The 16039-nt window shown below is 38.0% G+C and overlaps 1 protein-coding gene across 1 annotated transcript; it reads left to right on the forward strand.

Annotated features, from left to right (window-relative positions):
* Window positions 1-5559: 5559 nt before the first annotated feature.
* On the forward strand, window positions 5560-7488 carry LOC124640352. Its single transcript, XM_047178085.1, has one exon. It carries the CDS (start codon window positions 5560-5562, stop codon window positions 7486-7488), a length of 1929 nt encoding a protein of 642 aa, XP_047034041.1.
* Window positions 7489-16039: the final 8551 nt, after the last annotated feature.

The following is a 16039-nucleotide window of genomic DNA, read 5'->3' on the forward strand; positions in this document are numbered from 1 at the left end:
GGCGATTTTGTTTTATTTAATCCCTTTTTCTAATTGTGTGAAGAAAAATATGATAAAAGTTAGTTATGGTAGAAGCGACCTAGATGAGAAGTTTTATTGAATAAAACGAAATTTTCGAATTAGTAAAAATGAGAATAAAAACCAAACAAATAATCATGGTTTTCGACTTTTGGATGGATGGATTATGTGAGAGTTGATATGGTCAGAAAAAATGTTAGTTGCGAGGTCATGGCAGATAGGAGAGTATGGAAGGAGAAAATCTGCTGCGCCGATGATGATGATGCGTTTGGAGTTTTGTGGCAACAGGATCTTAATAAAATAAATGTAGTAATTAATTCTTGGTAGCGTCAGAGAAAATAAGTTGGCCGTTCTACGCCAACGCTTAAATATTTTTAAAGTACAGTATTTATTTATTTATACTTGACGTCAATACTCCATGTATGAAGTCTTGAATTCAGAAGTACTTGATTTATGACATCTTGAAATCTTCCACGTTTAACGTCACGCAAAAAGCATGCATACATTTAAAGCATATAGGTAATACATAGATACCCAAAGCACAGCCCGTGCAAGCCACAAGTATAAAAATAAAACGTCTATCTTTACGTTGTAATCTGATCTGAACTCCAGAGAACTTTCTCGAACTTGGGTCACAAATCATGAACTCCGACAAAGTTTGCCAAAAAGGGGCAAAGATCTTAACGATATTCACATACATTATAAACGATTATGGAAGTAATCGATGGACCTTGAACCGAGGCTTTCAGGTTCCTTCTAAAAGGCACGTGGAATTAAGGACTATTGATTATTATCCGTGTCAAATTAGGGAAAACAGAATGTGTCGTACAGATTTGCTACTTTATGGCTTCTGTTTTGGTAGTATATTTTGCTGTATTATTTGGATCTTGAATTTGAGGTTTATAAAAGGTAAAAGGTTTGATTTAGAGTACAGTTCGTTTTATCTAAACTGCCCGGTGGTAAGTAAAGCTTTAATTTCAGGAGGAATACATAGGAGGAGTATCATCATCATCATCTCAGCCATAGGACGTCCACTGCTGAACAAAGGCCTCCCCCTTTGATCTCCACAGATACCTGTTGGAAGCGACCTGCATCCAGCGTCTTCCGGCGACCTTTATAAGGTCGTCTGTCCACCTCGTTGGTGGACGTCCTACGCTGCGCTTGCTAGTCCGTGGTCTCCACTCCAGCACTTTTCGGCCCCATCTGCCATCTGCTCTGCGAGCAATATGGCCTGCCCATTGCCACTTCAACTTGCTAATCCGGTGGGCTATATCGGTCACTTTGGTTCGTCTACGGATCTCCTCGTTTCGGATTCGATCACGTAGAGAAACACCGAGCATAGCCCTCTCCATAGCTCGTTGAGCGACTTTGAGCTTTGAGATGAGGCCGATAGTGAGAGACCACGTTTCAGTGCCGTAAGTCAACACTGGTAACACACATTGGTTGGACATTTTGGACTTTCGTCTTGAGGCACTGAGGTATGTCGGACGAAAAGACATTGCGTAGTTTCCCGAACGCTGCCCAGCCGAGTTGGATTTGGCGGTTGACCTCTTTCTCGAAGCTGGACCTACCTAATTGGACTACTTGTCCTAGGTAGATATATGAGTCAACAACTTCGAGTACCGAGCTTCCAACAGAGACTGGGGTGGGCTGAACATGGACATTTGACATAATTTTCGTCTTGTCCATGTTCATTTTCAGGCCCACCCGTTGTGAAACTCGGTCGAGGCCCTCGAGCATCATACTGAGTTCCTCCATCGACTTTGCCATGACTACGATGTCGTCGGCAAACCGAAGGTGAGTGATGTATTCGCCGTTGATGTTGATGCCAAGTCCTTGCCATTCCAGGAGCTTGAAGGCGTCTTCCATTGCGGCGGTAAACAGTTTCGGGGAGATTACGTCCCCCTGTCTTACGCCTCTTCTCAATGGAATCGGCTTCGTGCTATGCTCCTGTACTCGGACCGACATGGTGGCGTTATTATACAAACACTTCAACACCTCGATGTACCGATAGTCAATATGGCATCGTTGGAGTGACTCAAGTACCGCCCATGTTTCCACCGAATCGAAGGCTTTCTCATAGTCCACAAACGCTAAGCATAATGGCAAGTTATACTCCTCGGTCTTCTGTATAACTTGCCGCAGCGTATGGATGTGGTCTATGGTACTATATAAAGCCTCTTCGGAAACCGGCTTGTTCGGGAGGCTGGAAGTCATCAAGCCTGTGCTCGAGACGGTTCGTGATAACCCTTGAAAACAGCTTATAAACATGGCTTAGAAGTGTGATGGGTCTGTAGTTCTTCAATAGGCTGTTGTCACCTTTTTTGAAGAACAACACCACCACACCCCTGCTCCATGCTTCAGGCGTTTTGCCCTCGGACAGGACGGAGTTAAAGAGCTTCTGGAGGACTTTAAGTGCCGGTGTTCCACCCGCTCTCAGAAGCTCTGAAGTGATTCCGTCCTCACCCGGCGCCTTGTTGTTCTTAAGCTGCTTCAGGGCCATCCTAATCCCGTACAGGAGGAGTATATAAGAGTTCATTAGAGGAGTACCTTTTATGTACTTATAGGAGAAGTACATAAGAGAGTTCATAAGAGGAGTACACAGGAGAAATAAATAAGAGAAGGACATAAGAAAGTTCATAAGAGGAGTATATAGGAGAAGTATATAAGAGGAATATATAGGAGGAGGAAGAAGAAGAAACCTCCTTGTCGGAGCCAGTGCGGTACTGCGCTGGCGGGGCCCAATATGCTGCTGCGTCCATCCATTCCAACGACGCTGCTGTACGTGTCCAGGCTGCACCATTCCACGAAGGTTGAGAAGGTCGTGGAATATCTGTGCGTGAAGACCAGCTGGACCTTGAGGGTCGAGAGGTTGGAACCGCGTCACAATACGAATTTTAAATCGTTCGTGGTGCGTGTTTCGACACAAGGTCTCGAAAAAGTCCTGGCCGAAAGGTGTCGTGTACCGCCGGTTTCGTGGCCGGCTACGTGACACCAGTCAGCGAAACACGACGCCGACACATCGTGTGCATTAGTTTTTAAGAATATTTGTTATATATGTATAGTATGTTAAGTTTTTATAGGATATAGTATTGTATATATTGATATGGATAATTTTATGTATTAGTTCATAAGTATTGTTATGAATGATATATATGTATTTGTATTTTTATGGGCAATAGTTGCCTGAAATAAAGGAATAAATAAAAAAAATAATAATAATAAATAGGAGGAGTAAATACGACGAGTACATAAGAGTACAAAAAAAGAGAGTAGGTAAGAGAATACATAAGAAAGTACATAAGTGGGGTAAATAAGACTATTACTATGGACTTTCTATATGTATCTAATAGATTTTATCAAGATGCTTGAGAAGTTCCTGAGTTACGTTTAGTTTCGTGCAAATAAAATACTCATCGGCTTTATAATATTAATTTCGTTTTTTCTAACTAATGTGCTAGCAATCTACTCCACTGCGTTATAAGTTAATGGCAAAAATCCCGGGGTTGAACTTCTTGCTAATCAAACGTAGCATGTATCTGTATGGTTCACTGAACACTATCTCTCAATTTAAATAACAACCAGCAAGTCAAATGAACAATATTATTTCTAACATGTGAAACTAATGAATTCTCAAAATAAAGGTAACAAATAAATAAGAAAATTTAACATACGCCCTTGAACTTTCACCTTCGAACAAACGATATACAAAAGCAATCAGCTCACGATTTAAAATATTGAAGACTAGCTTGTTCCCGTGGTGTCACTCCCGTCCTGCGGGAACTACTGACTATACCCGGATATTTCTTTCCCACCTAAGGGTTGGAAGGAAGACGACGCCCAAGGTGTTAAGTCCGCTTTCGTACATAATTTGTGTAAAATGCGTGCAAAAAGTATAATAAATAGGTAATTAAATAAAAATAAATATAGTCTACACGGCAATTATAAATATAGCTTCCCAACAGTCAGAATTTTTGAAATCGGATCAGTCGTTTTGGAGCTTTTAGGGTACCAACAAAAAAAAACTAAACATTGTTGCTTATTTACTACTAGCTTCCGCCCGCGGCTTTGCCCTCGTCGATTTCGGTTATAACGTGTTTCCAAGAGAACTCTTCAAAAGTCCGGGATAAAAACTATCCTATGTTCTTTCTCAAGGTCAAGTTTACCTGTGTACTAAATTCTATTAAAATCAGTTCAGTGGTTTAGACGTGAAAGCGTATCAGACAGACAGACAGAGTTGCTTTCGCATTTATAATATTAGTAGCGATATTAGTGCCTACAGATTGTTCTGAACTTTTGATATTTTGCTTAAAGGTTCGCGTGCTGAAACCTTCAAACGTAAAGTGTTTATTGTAATGATTCTGCTATTTTGTATAATGTCACATATTACTGCTGCGTTTATTTTAATAAAGACTGAATCTGAACAGGAATGTGAAACTGTTATAAGTATAATTGATTTGTTTTATTTGATCTTGATAATATTATAAATGCTACAATGAACCCAATTTAGACAATGGTTTTAGACATTCATTTGTCTTGAATTAAACGGCTTCGGTTTTAGTGGTTAAAACGCGAATCATTCGCGTTTTAACCACTAAAACCGAAGCCGTTAACGTTAAGTTAACGGAAAAATCTCTTGAAGATAGTAGGTACCTATATAGAAAGAAGAAACAAATACGACATCCCAAGTAAATTAGGGTAGTGAGCATGCCTACACTGCCCAGTACGGTAGATCCACCACGATACCTATTTACTTGCTGATCAGATGACTTTGGTTCAGTTTTTTTATAGTCATTTCAGGAAACATGTCTTATAGTCATGTTTTCACTCCAATCTTGGAGCATTAAAGTTTCAAATTGACTTAGTCGTATTGCATTAAATTGACAATAAACAAATGATCAGATAGTATTACATTCATAACACAATAAAGTGTAACACAGTTTAGCTAAATCGAAAACGTTTTATGCTAATACCAATGAAAGTTTCAGGCAGCAACTCACACATATACAAATATTTACGGCAGCACTATCGACGTATGAACTACAGGCAGGATTAATGGTCAAAATATTCAACACAAAGTGATCAGGTTGCTTAGAGGAACTTAATAATTAATTTCGTACAATACGCCATGTTTAAGCCCATGTTTGCTTTCATCTTCTGATATCTGAAATACATTTTTCGTGCTATAGAAATAGTAGATAGATAAATAGTAGTGTTACAAATATGTTTGGCTTTAATTGTGAGATCTTTTTATGCAAAACTGCGCAGGTAACTGAGTAGGTAAGTTGTATTTTCACAATTCGACAATATATTTTTATCCAAAATTAAACTCTTAATTTTCAGTTTGAGTAATATTTAGTTTTGAATAAGTAAAAAAATAAATCAGACCCGCAAGATGGTTAAAAAATGTCAGAAGTACAACAAAATCTGAGATTACATCCGCAGTTGTGTACCCCTGAGCTTTAAAGTTCAAAGTTTTTGCCCCGCAATGAATCAGTTCCCCATTAGTGCAGCCTTGGAGAACATTAGCGGCGGTCCAAGATGTTCGCTCCTCTTCCTACACTTTTATTTTTCATACATTTCTCTTCAACCATGAGTGAAAACCCACTACTAATGACAACTGGAAATTCTGGACAAACAACAAAAACAGCTGAATGCGTTTTAAAACTCTCCGCTAAATATTTCGTGGAGAAAAAGGCTCTAAGTGGCAGCATCGTGATAATCAACATCAACTCTTATACTTCAACCACACAAGGCCTGTTATTGCAAACTGTACACAGCGGTATCAAATATTCTATTATGGTAAAAGATTCTTTTTACCCGCATGCAAACGCTTCACATTTCCCTGAGAAAGCGAAAAATTATATGTTGATTTTGGAAGAGAAATCTGAACTGGAGAGGAATATACTACAATTGAATAAATTGCCAACTTGGAATCCTCTTGCGAAGGCCATAGTATTTTATCAGCTGAAACATAATGAGACCGCTGAGGAGACGTCTATAGAATTCATTAACGAACTTCGCGATTACAAGTTATTTAAAACAATCGTGTTCATTTACGACGAGTATAATGATGTGGTTATATCTTATACTTGGAGGCCGTACAGCGATACTAATTGTGGGGGAAGATGTGATTCAGTGTACGTGCTCGATCGATGTACTAATAACACGATTTACGAGTTTGAGAAGCAGCATGACATGTTCCCGTCAGACATGAAAGGCTGTCCTTTGGTAGCTTACGCTGTCATAGCTGAGCCTTACGTAATGCCTCCAGTAGGAAAGATAACTAATTCCTCGTTCGACGATGCTTATGAATTTGCGAAAGGCGGTGAAATAAACCTTGTGAAAATCATTAGCCAATTCACAAACATGTCCCTTATAACAAGAACGTCGGATATTTTGGAAAATTGGGGCGTGGTGTATCAAAATGGCACAGCTACGGGTGCTTTTGAAGTATTGAGAAATGAGTCAGCGGACCTGGTGATTGGTAACGTAGAAGTGACGAGGATCCTCCGAAAGTGGTTCCATCCGACTGTGAATTATCTACAAGACGAGATGACGTTTTGCCTACCAAAGGCAGGTCAAGCACCTACATGGGACAATCTGGTAATCATATTCCAATGGACTACATGGGTCGCTACTTTCTTTAGTCTGGTGATAATGGGTCTGGTATTCCACGTGTTTTATTACAGAGAGCATACCAACGCAACAAAATGGCCGACAAATTCTTTGCTGATGACGTTTAGCATGCTGCTTGGTTGGGGAGCGTCATTCGAACCCAAAAGCCCCACTTTCCGCATCTTAATATTCGCTTGGCTCTGCTTCAGTATAAACATGGGGATATCATACGAATCGTTTCTCAGAAGTTTCCTAATGCACCCGCGATTTGAAAAGCAGATAAGTACCGAGGCGGATCTTATACAGTCTCGAATTCCGTTGGGAGGTAGAGAGATTTATAGGTCTTATTTTGAGACTAATAACGCGAGTTCGTTTTATTTATATCGCGAGTACAATTCGACTACGTTCTCGGAGGGCGTGAGGCGGGCAGCTCTGGAGAGAAACTTCGCTGTTGTTTCGTCGAGGCGTCAAGCCGTCTACCAAGACCAGAAATTGGGTAAAGGGGCTCCGTTAATTTACTGCTTTCCTGAAAGTAATAATATGTACAAGTATGGCGTCGCTATTCTTACGAGAAGATGGTTTCCGATGTTGGAACGGTTTAACAATATTATTCGAAGTGTTTCGGAGAATGGATTGATTGATAAATGGATGAACGAGCTTTTGATACACTCTGTTAGTTCTGAAGAAGCTAGTACTATAATGCCTTTAAGTATTCAGAATTTATTGGGAGCGTTTATGTTCATAGGTTTTATGTATGGGGCTAGTATCGTTATATTTATCGGGGAAGTAGTAATAGGCTTTATTGAAAAAAGAAAACAAACCAAAAAGGTCATGAATAAGCGTTTGCGTTAATTTTGCATTTGGAAACGGTGGAATTAGGAATGATAATTTATTAAAATTTATGTACCTAGTGGGCAGTGAAATGGACCGGAGACATTGCGTTTATAATGAATATAAGTTATGATTTATGTAGGCATGGTATTGTAATAACTAATGCAGATTAGTTATCAATAAGTACTGTTTTTGTTTGGAGTACTATTACACGCTGGTATTACAATGTTTAAAGGTTTTATCACATTACATACCAACTATTAGTAACATTCTAAAATTAGTTATAAATAAATGTCCACATTATTTCCTGTAAATAACACTTAACTTAAAAAACGTATGATATCAATTTTACCGTAAACTGTAACAATATTGTATTAGGTACTAATTATACGAAATAACACTTAGTTTTACCACTGAACAATATGATTTTTTTTTCATTGAACAACTATCTTATATGCAGCCCTTTAAATTTCAGCCTTATCCTAATAGTCATAAGAGAGATTTTGCATGTTGTTGTTTGAAAGTCTATCATAGTATAACTATTGAAGTTTAAGCCATTGCAATATCAACCTTATGTTTTAAGACATAAGAGTGATGATGTATGTTAGTCAACTATGAGAGAAATGTTCAGAATTAACGCTGACGTGTGACGTCATGAATGCGGTTTGCACTTACGATCACTTATGAGTTAATTGATGTAATCATAACATTGTTTGTGTCATTAGGAAACTATGTCAGTGAAGGTCAGAGGCCTTGTTATAATTTAAGGAGTCATTAAAACACTCACGTTTCCGTGTGTATTATTTTAGGCAAGGTACAATTCCACATAATTTTTCGCTTTGAAAGCTCATTATGATGTTTTCTTTTGTTTTATCTCTAAGGGGATCAGCCAGCTGCCATCTTGTAACAGGATATAAAGTGTTTTTGTGCATACATAGATGCACTCGACATTAAAACCAACAAGGTAGATAAGAGAACTAATTTACATATGTATATACTAGCTTCAGTTCGCGGCTTCGCCTGCATGGTGTGTTGATAAAAAGTAGCCTATGTGTTAATCCAGGGTATCACCTATCTACATACCAAATTTCAACCAAATCGGTTCAGGTGTTTTTGCGTGAAAGAATAACAAACATACATTCATACATTCTCACAAATAATTTATGATATTAGTAGGATAGACGTCATAACAGAAGAATAAACAGGGCGCTAATTCAAGACTCAGACCACAAAACTCCTTAAATTGCTGTCCCGAAATCAACAACATAATTTATAAATCAATGCTATTTTAATGCCGTGATTATAATAAGATTCACGTGGCTAATATCCTAAGGGAAGAAAATGGCGTAATAAACCCATGGAATATTCCTGAAGGCGTGAGCGAAAAACCAGTTGGAAAATAACTCATAAAGGTGTTTAAACACCCTTTGTTGTTATATATATGTGTATGTACGTGTAATAGGTATAATACTCATTTCATATCGTATATATTGTATCATTAATACAATGTATGGCGCCGTTCATATATTGACGATGTAATGGGTAGGTGGTAGAAGAAGTAGCATTTTGGGTGTTTTAGTAAATGACTTTGTTACGTTTTAGGTATCTGTGATGAAAAATAAACGAGGTATTTATTAATTTTTTTGTTCAGTACATTTAAAGTACCTACTGATTTTCATTATTTTTTGCATCGTGTCTTTTGATTTCCAACACCAGTTTTTTGCATCACAAGGAGAAATTAAATGTGCTAAGTAACAAGAACACTTTTGGAACTTTATTAAAGATTTAACTACTTTAAAAAAAATTGAAATCTATCTAGCCATTACCAAAAAAACCCCAAAATCAATTACACAACAACACAAAACGAACATGTTTACGGAGCCCTACAGGGTGATGCAAGATATGTCCCTATTAGGGTTACAAAATATAACGCTCATTCTCTCCGACGGTTCCGTGGGGAAATGCACAGTATGAGAGGAGAAAACGAATTTTACACGAAGCGTCGTTTACAAGTAATTCTGAGTTGTGTATGTATTTTGTTTATTTTGAAAATGTTATGTGTAAATAATATCGTGACGTTTTTGGTTTGAAGGTTTAATTTGATTTTATTTGTTTTGGACTGTAGAAATTAATTTCTTGATAATATTAGGATGATTTATCATGTTATTGAAAAATATGTTAATTGGTAAAATAACTTACAGTCAATGAATGTTATCGTAACTGTTATTTTCATAAAAAAATTAAACATTCAACCAGTTTAAATTTATTTAAATATATAGAAAAATATTTGCCCAATTACACATTCTGCGAAGTTACTGCTCAAACTGACAGCCAACAGAAGTGAACATTTTCATGTTTTACAAATAACTATATATGTTTTATAAATAAATTGGCAGATTCATACACAAATAACCTTCCATTAAAAACATTATCCTTTAGTCAAGTAGTTCCCTCATTTGTCTTTCCTCAGCGTTAATTTTCCTAATTTACTACAGGACACTAAAGGGAAGGACGGTAGTGACGTAGATTGCTACACACACACACAGTCACGAGCAATGAAGATAAGTTCCCACTAATGATGAGCCACACACCGCGGTACTTAGTTGACAACTATATCTCTAGGGGTTGATGGCACTGTTAGTTAAACGGACGATTAAAACTCAGTTTAAACTTCTATGTTTTTTCAAATTGATTAGTGATTTAAGTGTTTAATTCAATCTAATTGATACTAACATTATGAATGCAAAAGCAACTATTTTCCTGACGCACTTTCATGCCAAAAGTATTGAACCAACATACATAGATGTGTAGAGAATACAGCGGGACTTATTATAGACTACTTTTTATCCGGCTGCAGGCTAAGACGCTAAGGGATTGTTCACACCAAACGTATTGTCCGCCGCTGACTGTGAGTATACTCACTGTCTGCCCCAGTGTGAACGTCGACTCAATCTGCAGTACCCGTACTCACCAAGCCGACAATAAACTGTAGCGTACGATGCGCTACATGTGTGAACAAAAGAATAGGCTCGTGTAGGTTCACACTAGATGCGTAAGCTGAGCGGCTGACTATTCTACACATAAAAGAGCTCAGTATTTGAACCCCCCAATCTTCATACATAACAGATGCTATGTCTTCCCAAGCGCATCTTCGTAAGTTTCTATCACTAAATTCTTCTGAATTCGCATTCCAAATACATTCTCTAGAATGTACTTCTGCAATAAACTTTTCGGTGTCGAACGTCGCGAGGTGTCACGTGTCACGTCTGTCCTCATTGAAGTTTGTTTCTCGAGTGTATTGCGGCCGAGGCGCGCGGCGGTGCGGGCGCGGCGGAGCGGCGCTATTCGGCAACTGCGTCCGCGTAGCCAATCCGCGTCCGCCGTGCATAGTCGCGTAGTAAAATAATCGGCCACTGAGAGTCAGCGACAACAGACGACGTAATAGCGTATAGTCGGTTCGGTGTGAACGACAATTTCAATATATATGGAAAAGCAATAAACTGCGTAACGCGCGCTCACAGTCAGCGGCCGACAATACGTTTGGTCTGAACGATGCCTAAAGGCACCACAGGCAACAGTTAGTAACCCAAATGTCAGGAAAGGCACAGAATACAGAAACCTAGAACCCACTTATAACCCTAACCACTCGTAACTTAACCTACCGTCAAACTGCTAATCCTCCTAACACCTTTTAACCAACGGTGCTGCCAGCCGCCCTGTAACAATTCATCTCTCGTACGTTTGAAACTGACAACTGCCTCCGAAGGGCTCCCAGTCATTTGTTACAGCAAACCAACGATATATATTCACGACTTTTTATGAAAGGAACTGAGCAGAGAATGACGTAATTTATGAAGACATCTGAATACGTTTCGTAATTATTTTTGGATCTGGATTGTTTTTGGGGAATCGGTTTTTAAGTGTGTGGAATATTACTTGTGAAAATGTTTTTTTTGGAGCTTAAGATGGTCGCGGTTTTATGAGGTACTTAATGAATGATTATGTGGTAAGATGTAAAAATCGACTCCTACATTTTTAAAGAGGAGATATCAGAAATTAGGGGATTTTGGAAGGTCAGCATAAAGGCATTTCTATTCTCCGGTACCTATTCTGCTACTCCGGTATTTAAAATCATTGCAAAAGTGTAAAACCATTACCTAATGTATTTTGAAAATCGATTTTTAATGGTGTAGAGAACATTGAAATAAAGGATGCCATATGTACAATTCATTTGTGCAAGACACCTCTGACATCAAGACTGAAGAAAGCAATTTGAACCCAATTGTAGCTCTCAATAAAACTGACAATTGATTGAACATTCGTCTGGTGTCCACTTCACAACGTCAAAATCATCAGTTCATCAAAAATTCATCAGGAATAACTGCAATATTTCTGGTTTACAAAAAGCAAATGATATCAAACATTTTATTGGAGCTTCATAACTCATCAGTTGTCAAAGTAAAAAAGAGAGGGAAATGATTTTGATCTTCATTATCATTATAGAAGACATGAGTTAAACAGTACATAATAATATCAATAGTGGAACCGGATACAAATTGTGTAATTTTGTTAAAATATTGTCATGCCTTAGAGCCATTGGAGCCATTACATACCATCATCAGCTGAGCTTCTACTGTCATATCTGTAAGAAGTAAGTTATAAACTTGTTACACTACATTGCAGGTAAAAACTCGTACATATAAAAGAATGATGTTCACACAGTTTTAAGAGTAGAATTTAAAATGGCACATGTGATACAACTACACGATCTAAGTGAAGAGCCGTCTGTCTGTCAAGGACCACCTACCGTGCGACAGTTGGGCTCACCCATTCATCTTTATTCACTGAAAACATGTTTACTAATGCATCTACATCAACCCTTTTGTGTAAGGCTATAGGGTCTATTTTTGCTTGGAGAAGAAATTTGTAAGATGGTCTTAAGAAGGCGAGTAATTTATAGTGGAAAACAGAGCCGTATAGCAAACTCGTGTTGTCTGCTCATCCACCTTTTGTACTTAGTATGAAGGTTTGTATATTTAGTGCGTCGTCTCAAATCCAGTATCGTTTGATTTGCGGTCCCCTTGATTAATTTGCTTGAAGCAGAAATGTATTTTGAGTAATTATTTACTTTGCTGTGTGAATATCTGGCGTACTTTGAGGGGAGGTACTGAGTTTAGTTTATTAGTTTGTCTGGTTGTGTTGGCAAGGAAATGTATAATTGAACTGGCAAAGGGTTTGATGTTCAACGTTTATGAAGGTGTATGTTTAATTGGGTATTAAATGGTGATAATTACTTTCGGTTGTGTTCAAAGATCGTTGGTGTTTAAAGTGAAGTTATCACGTGAGGGATTCTAGTTGCATTTCCTAGTTCGTGCGAAATTCAGTGTAAGCTGATAAGGAGTTTAAAAGCGGTTGAGTGACTTAAACTTTCATGGTATGGATTTTCAAGTTTCTTCCGCAGTCATTATAATCACTTTAAAGGTCTCTGCACACAGCGGGCGCGGCGCGGCGGGACGGGACGGCAACGCGACACTGAGCAGTTGTAATGTACTAGATATTACGGACGACGTCACACAGAGCCGTCCCGCTCGACGCGACGCGACGCGTAATATCTAGTACATTACAACTGCTCAGTGTCGCGTCCCGTCCCGTCCCGCCGCGCCGCGCCCGCTGTGTGCAGAGACCTTAAAGGACCATCACACATCCTATCATCGCTTATAGCCCAGTGTCCACAGGGATTCATTTGACAAAAGGATACGATACGATGTATGTAAAAGGTAGGTACATGAACAACAAAGCCACATTCAATAATTTCTGCCCAAGATTATTACCATCCGCAACTTATAATCTACACGAACACCTATCACAACAAACGATCCCGAATTCCGCACCACTCATTATACACAGTTAATACTATTACTAAGTTCCCTTGCACCACCGAAGTAGCACCGAAATCTCCCAGCTTAGTAGACAAGTCAGCCGTGAAACCGCTATTAAGATATTGGAAGTTACTTAACATAGTACCATCTACCATCTGGTACCTAATGCTGAACTGGTTGTATGCAATTTACGAGAGCACTTAGTACCTGCCGAAACTGGTCAGGTATTAAGACATTATGGGATTAGCTAGTTAGGAGAATCAGTGGTTATGGGTGGTTCGTGTTAGGTATTGGGTGTTTGGTTATGGTGATTGATTTTAGATATTGTTTAGTTATAGTCAATTGTTTTTAGGCTTTTGCAGGTTCCTATGAATCGTCACTATATTTGCACGGGCCTAAAAATAGGTCCCGTCGAGAAGAATTTGTAAAAGACTTCATAAATAAGAAACTTTGGTAGATTATTTGTAGCATTGTTCACTAATAATGTTATTTACAAAAGGAGCTTGAAATGTGGATGTCAACAGATTAGATAATATTTTTTTTTTCTGATTTCACTGGGATATTTTGAATGTTATTAGAGGCCAATTGCCTGTAAATATTACGAAATGCTTATTTAAACAGAGCTTTTACAAAACAAACATATTAATCAGATCAATCAAAATTCCATTTCACATCACGAAATCCGGCAAAATTAATAAAACATAACATTTACGCGGAACGCTTAAATTTTGCTGATATTTACTGCGTTCGCCGTACATAGTCGTATATAAAAGTTTTGCCCCACATCGGGTCCCGGGCCGACCGTAAAATTTTACTACACAAAACCTGTTGGAAACTGTAAAATTTTGAAACGGAATATTACATAAGGATATGTGTAGGAGAGGCTTAGTGAACTTGTTATCTGTAGTTTTTATTGTTAGTGAAATATCGGTGTTTTAGTACGAGAGAGGGGAAAAATGGACCAGTTTTATGCTTCAGTAGCAGTTTTTACCGCACTATTGGGCAGAATTCTGGAGTGTAGCAACACTAGCAACATTGTGGGTGTTAAGTATCGGCATTAAAATGTATGGACCAAGTTTTACGTAAGTGTTGGCTTAAACAATTTTGGCATTCTTAAGTTTTGGACATTAAACGAACTTTCAAACTAATAGTAAAATGAAAGTTAAAGACAGAAGTTTTGGGTATAAAAGAAATGACAAATGTCTTCAAAAAATATTGTTTTACGTTTATTTAACCTGTAGTGTAGACGTTTATGTAAAATCATTGAGCCAGATAATTGGTTTCTTGAGTACATAAGATATAGCGAAATGACCAAGGCCATCTAAGAAAACAAAAATTACCTAACCAGGAACACACACGACCAGGAAAAAACCGTACCCCAAACAGCTGATTACCTAACCAGTCCCAAAGCATATTCCCGTAAATTTCGCCAGCGTAAACTACGCCTAAGCGTAGCTCAATTTATGTTAATGTTCTCTCGTGAATAATATACGCGTTCTCGAGTGCTTGCTATATTTATGACGATTAGCGCGTCATCGACGGTTTTTATGTTGTGTGCGTCGTGTTTGGAAAATTGTTAGAAATTATGGTTTGTAATGTTGGTGTTGAATTTGTAGTTAGAATATTTGGCAACACACAGGTTGCCTTTTTGGTACCTACTTTCAATATGGCACAACTTAATATACATAAATTACTTCATCTGGTTAGTAGTTATTTTATAGTAGCTATTCCCTGCTGTTTTACTCGCATCCCGAAAGAACTGCTTCTCAAACCCTATTAAGAAAAAGACCTGTGTCTTTCCTCAGAGTGTATGTATGCCAAATTACATACATTACTTCGTCAGTTCTGGCCTGAAAGCGCGAAAGACGGATAGAGAGTTTGTCCGCGTTTAAAGGTATAGTATTCGTCGCAGCGCTAATTCAAGTGTAAAGTTTCTTCAGCAGTCTAAAAAAGACTTATTTTGGTAAATTCATTTTCTAAATATAATATTGTAAAAAAATACGAATTTCTTCAGCAAAAATAATATTCTTCTCTATACAAAGTTAGAAACATTGTCAAAGGCTAACCACATCCCAAGACAATGCAACAAGATATCATAGCAGTTGCATGTGTGCGTGTGTGGTGTGTGTGTGTGTGTGATGCCAGTGAGAAAAGTGCAACGTCACAGCACTCAGCTTCCACTTCGAGTGGGAAATTTTATTTTTGTGTGACGTCTTTAGGGTGGGGAGTGGGGGGTAAGAGGTAGCGGGTATAGCTTAGACCACCTCGTTATTGTAGCTTATCAGGTGGGATACTGGTCAAACATGATTGTGATACAAGCAAAAATTTTTATTCGTTTATATTTTATAAGTTTAATGATAATATTTTTTTATTCGGAAATATCTCTTAACCCTTTGTATGTAGGAGCGCTGATATACGCGAGACATAATTATAAGCAGTAAAATGCGATGTTTTGTAACTTCATAGTTAAATTATTCACCATTCAATAAAAAAACCATCTTTCATGGGTTGACAGGTTTTATATTTTTTCCATAGAACATAATGTGGGTTGATTTATAATCAGTGGAAAACCATATAAAAGGTAAAATATATTTATTATTATGCCATAGTAATAAAGTAATATTCTTAGTAACCAGTTCTTAGTTTGACACTCTATCAGCTTATGACTTATACCACACGCAAAACACAACTTT

Source organism: Helicoverpa zea, chromosome 20, assembly GCF_022581195.2.
Source record: "Helicoverpa zea isolate HzStark_Cry1AcR chromosome 20, ilHelZeax1.1, whole genome shotgun sequence".
Taxonomy (NCBI): Eukaryota; Metazoa; Arthropoda; class Insecta; order Lepidoptera; family Noctuidae; genus Helicoverpa; species Helicoverpa zea.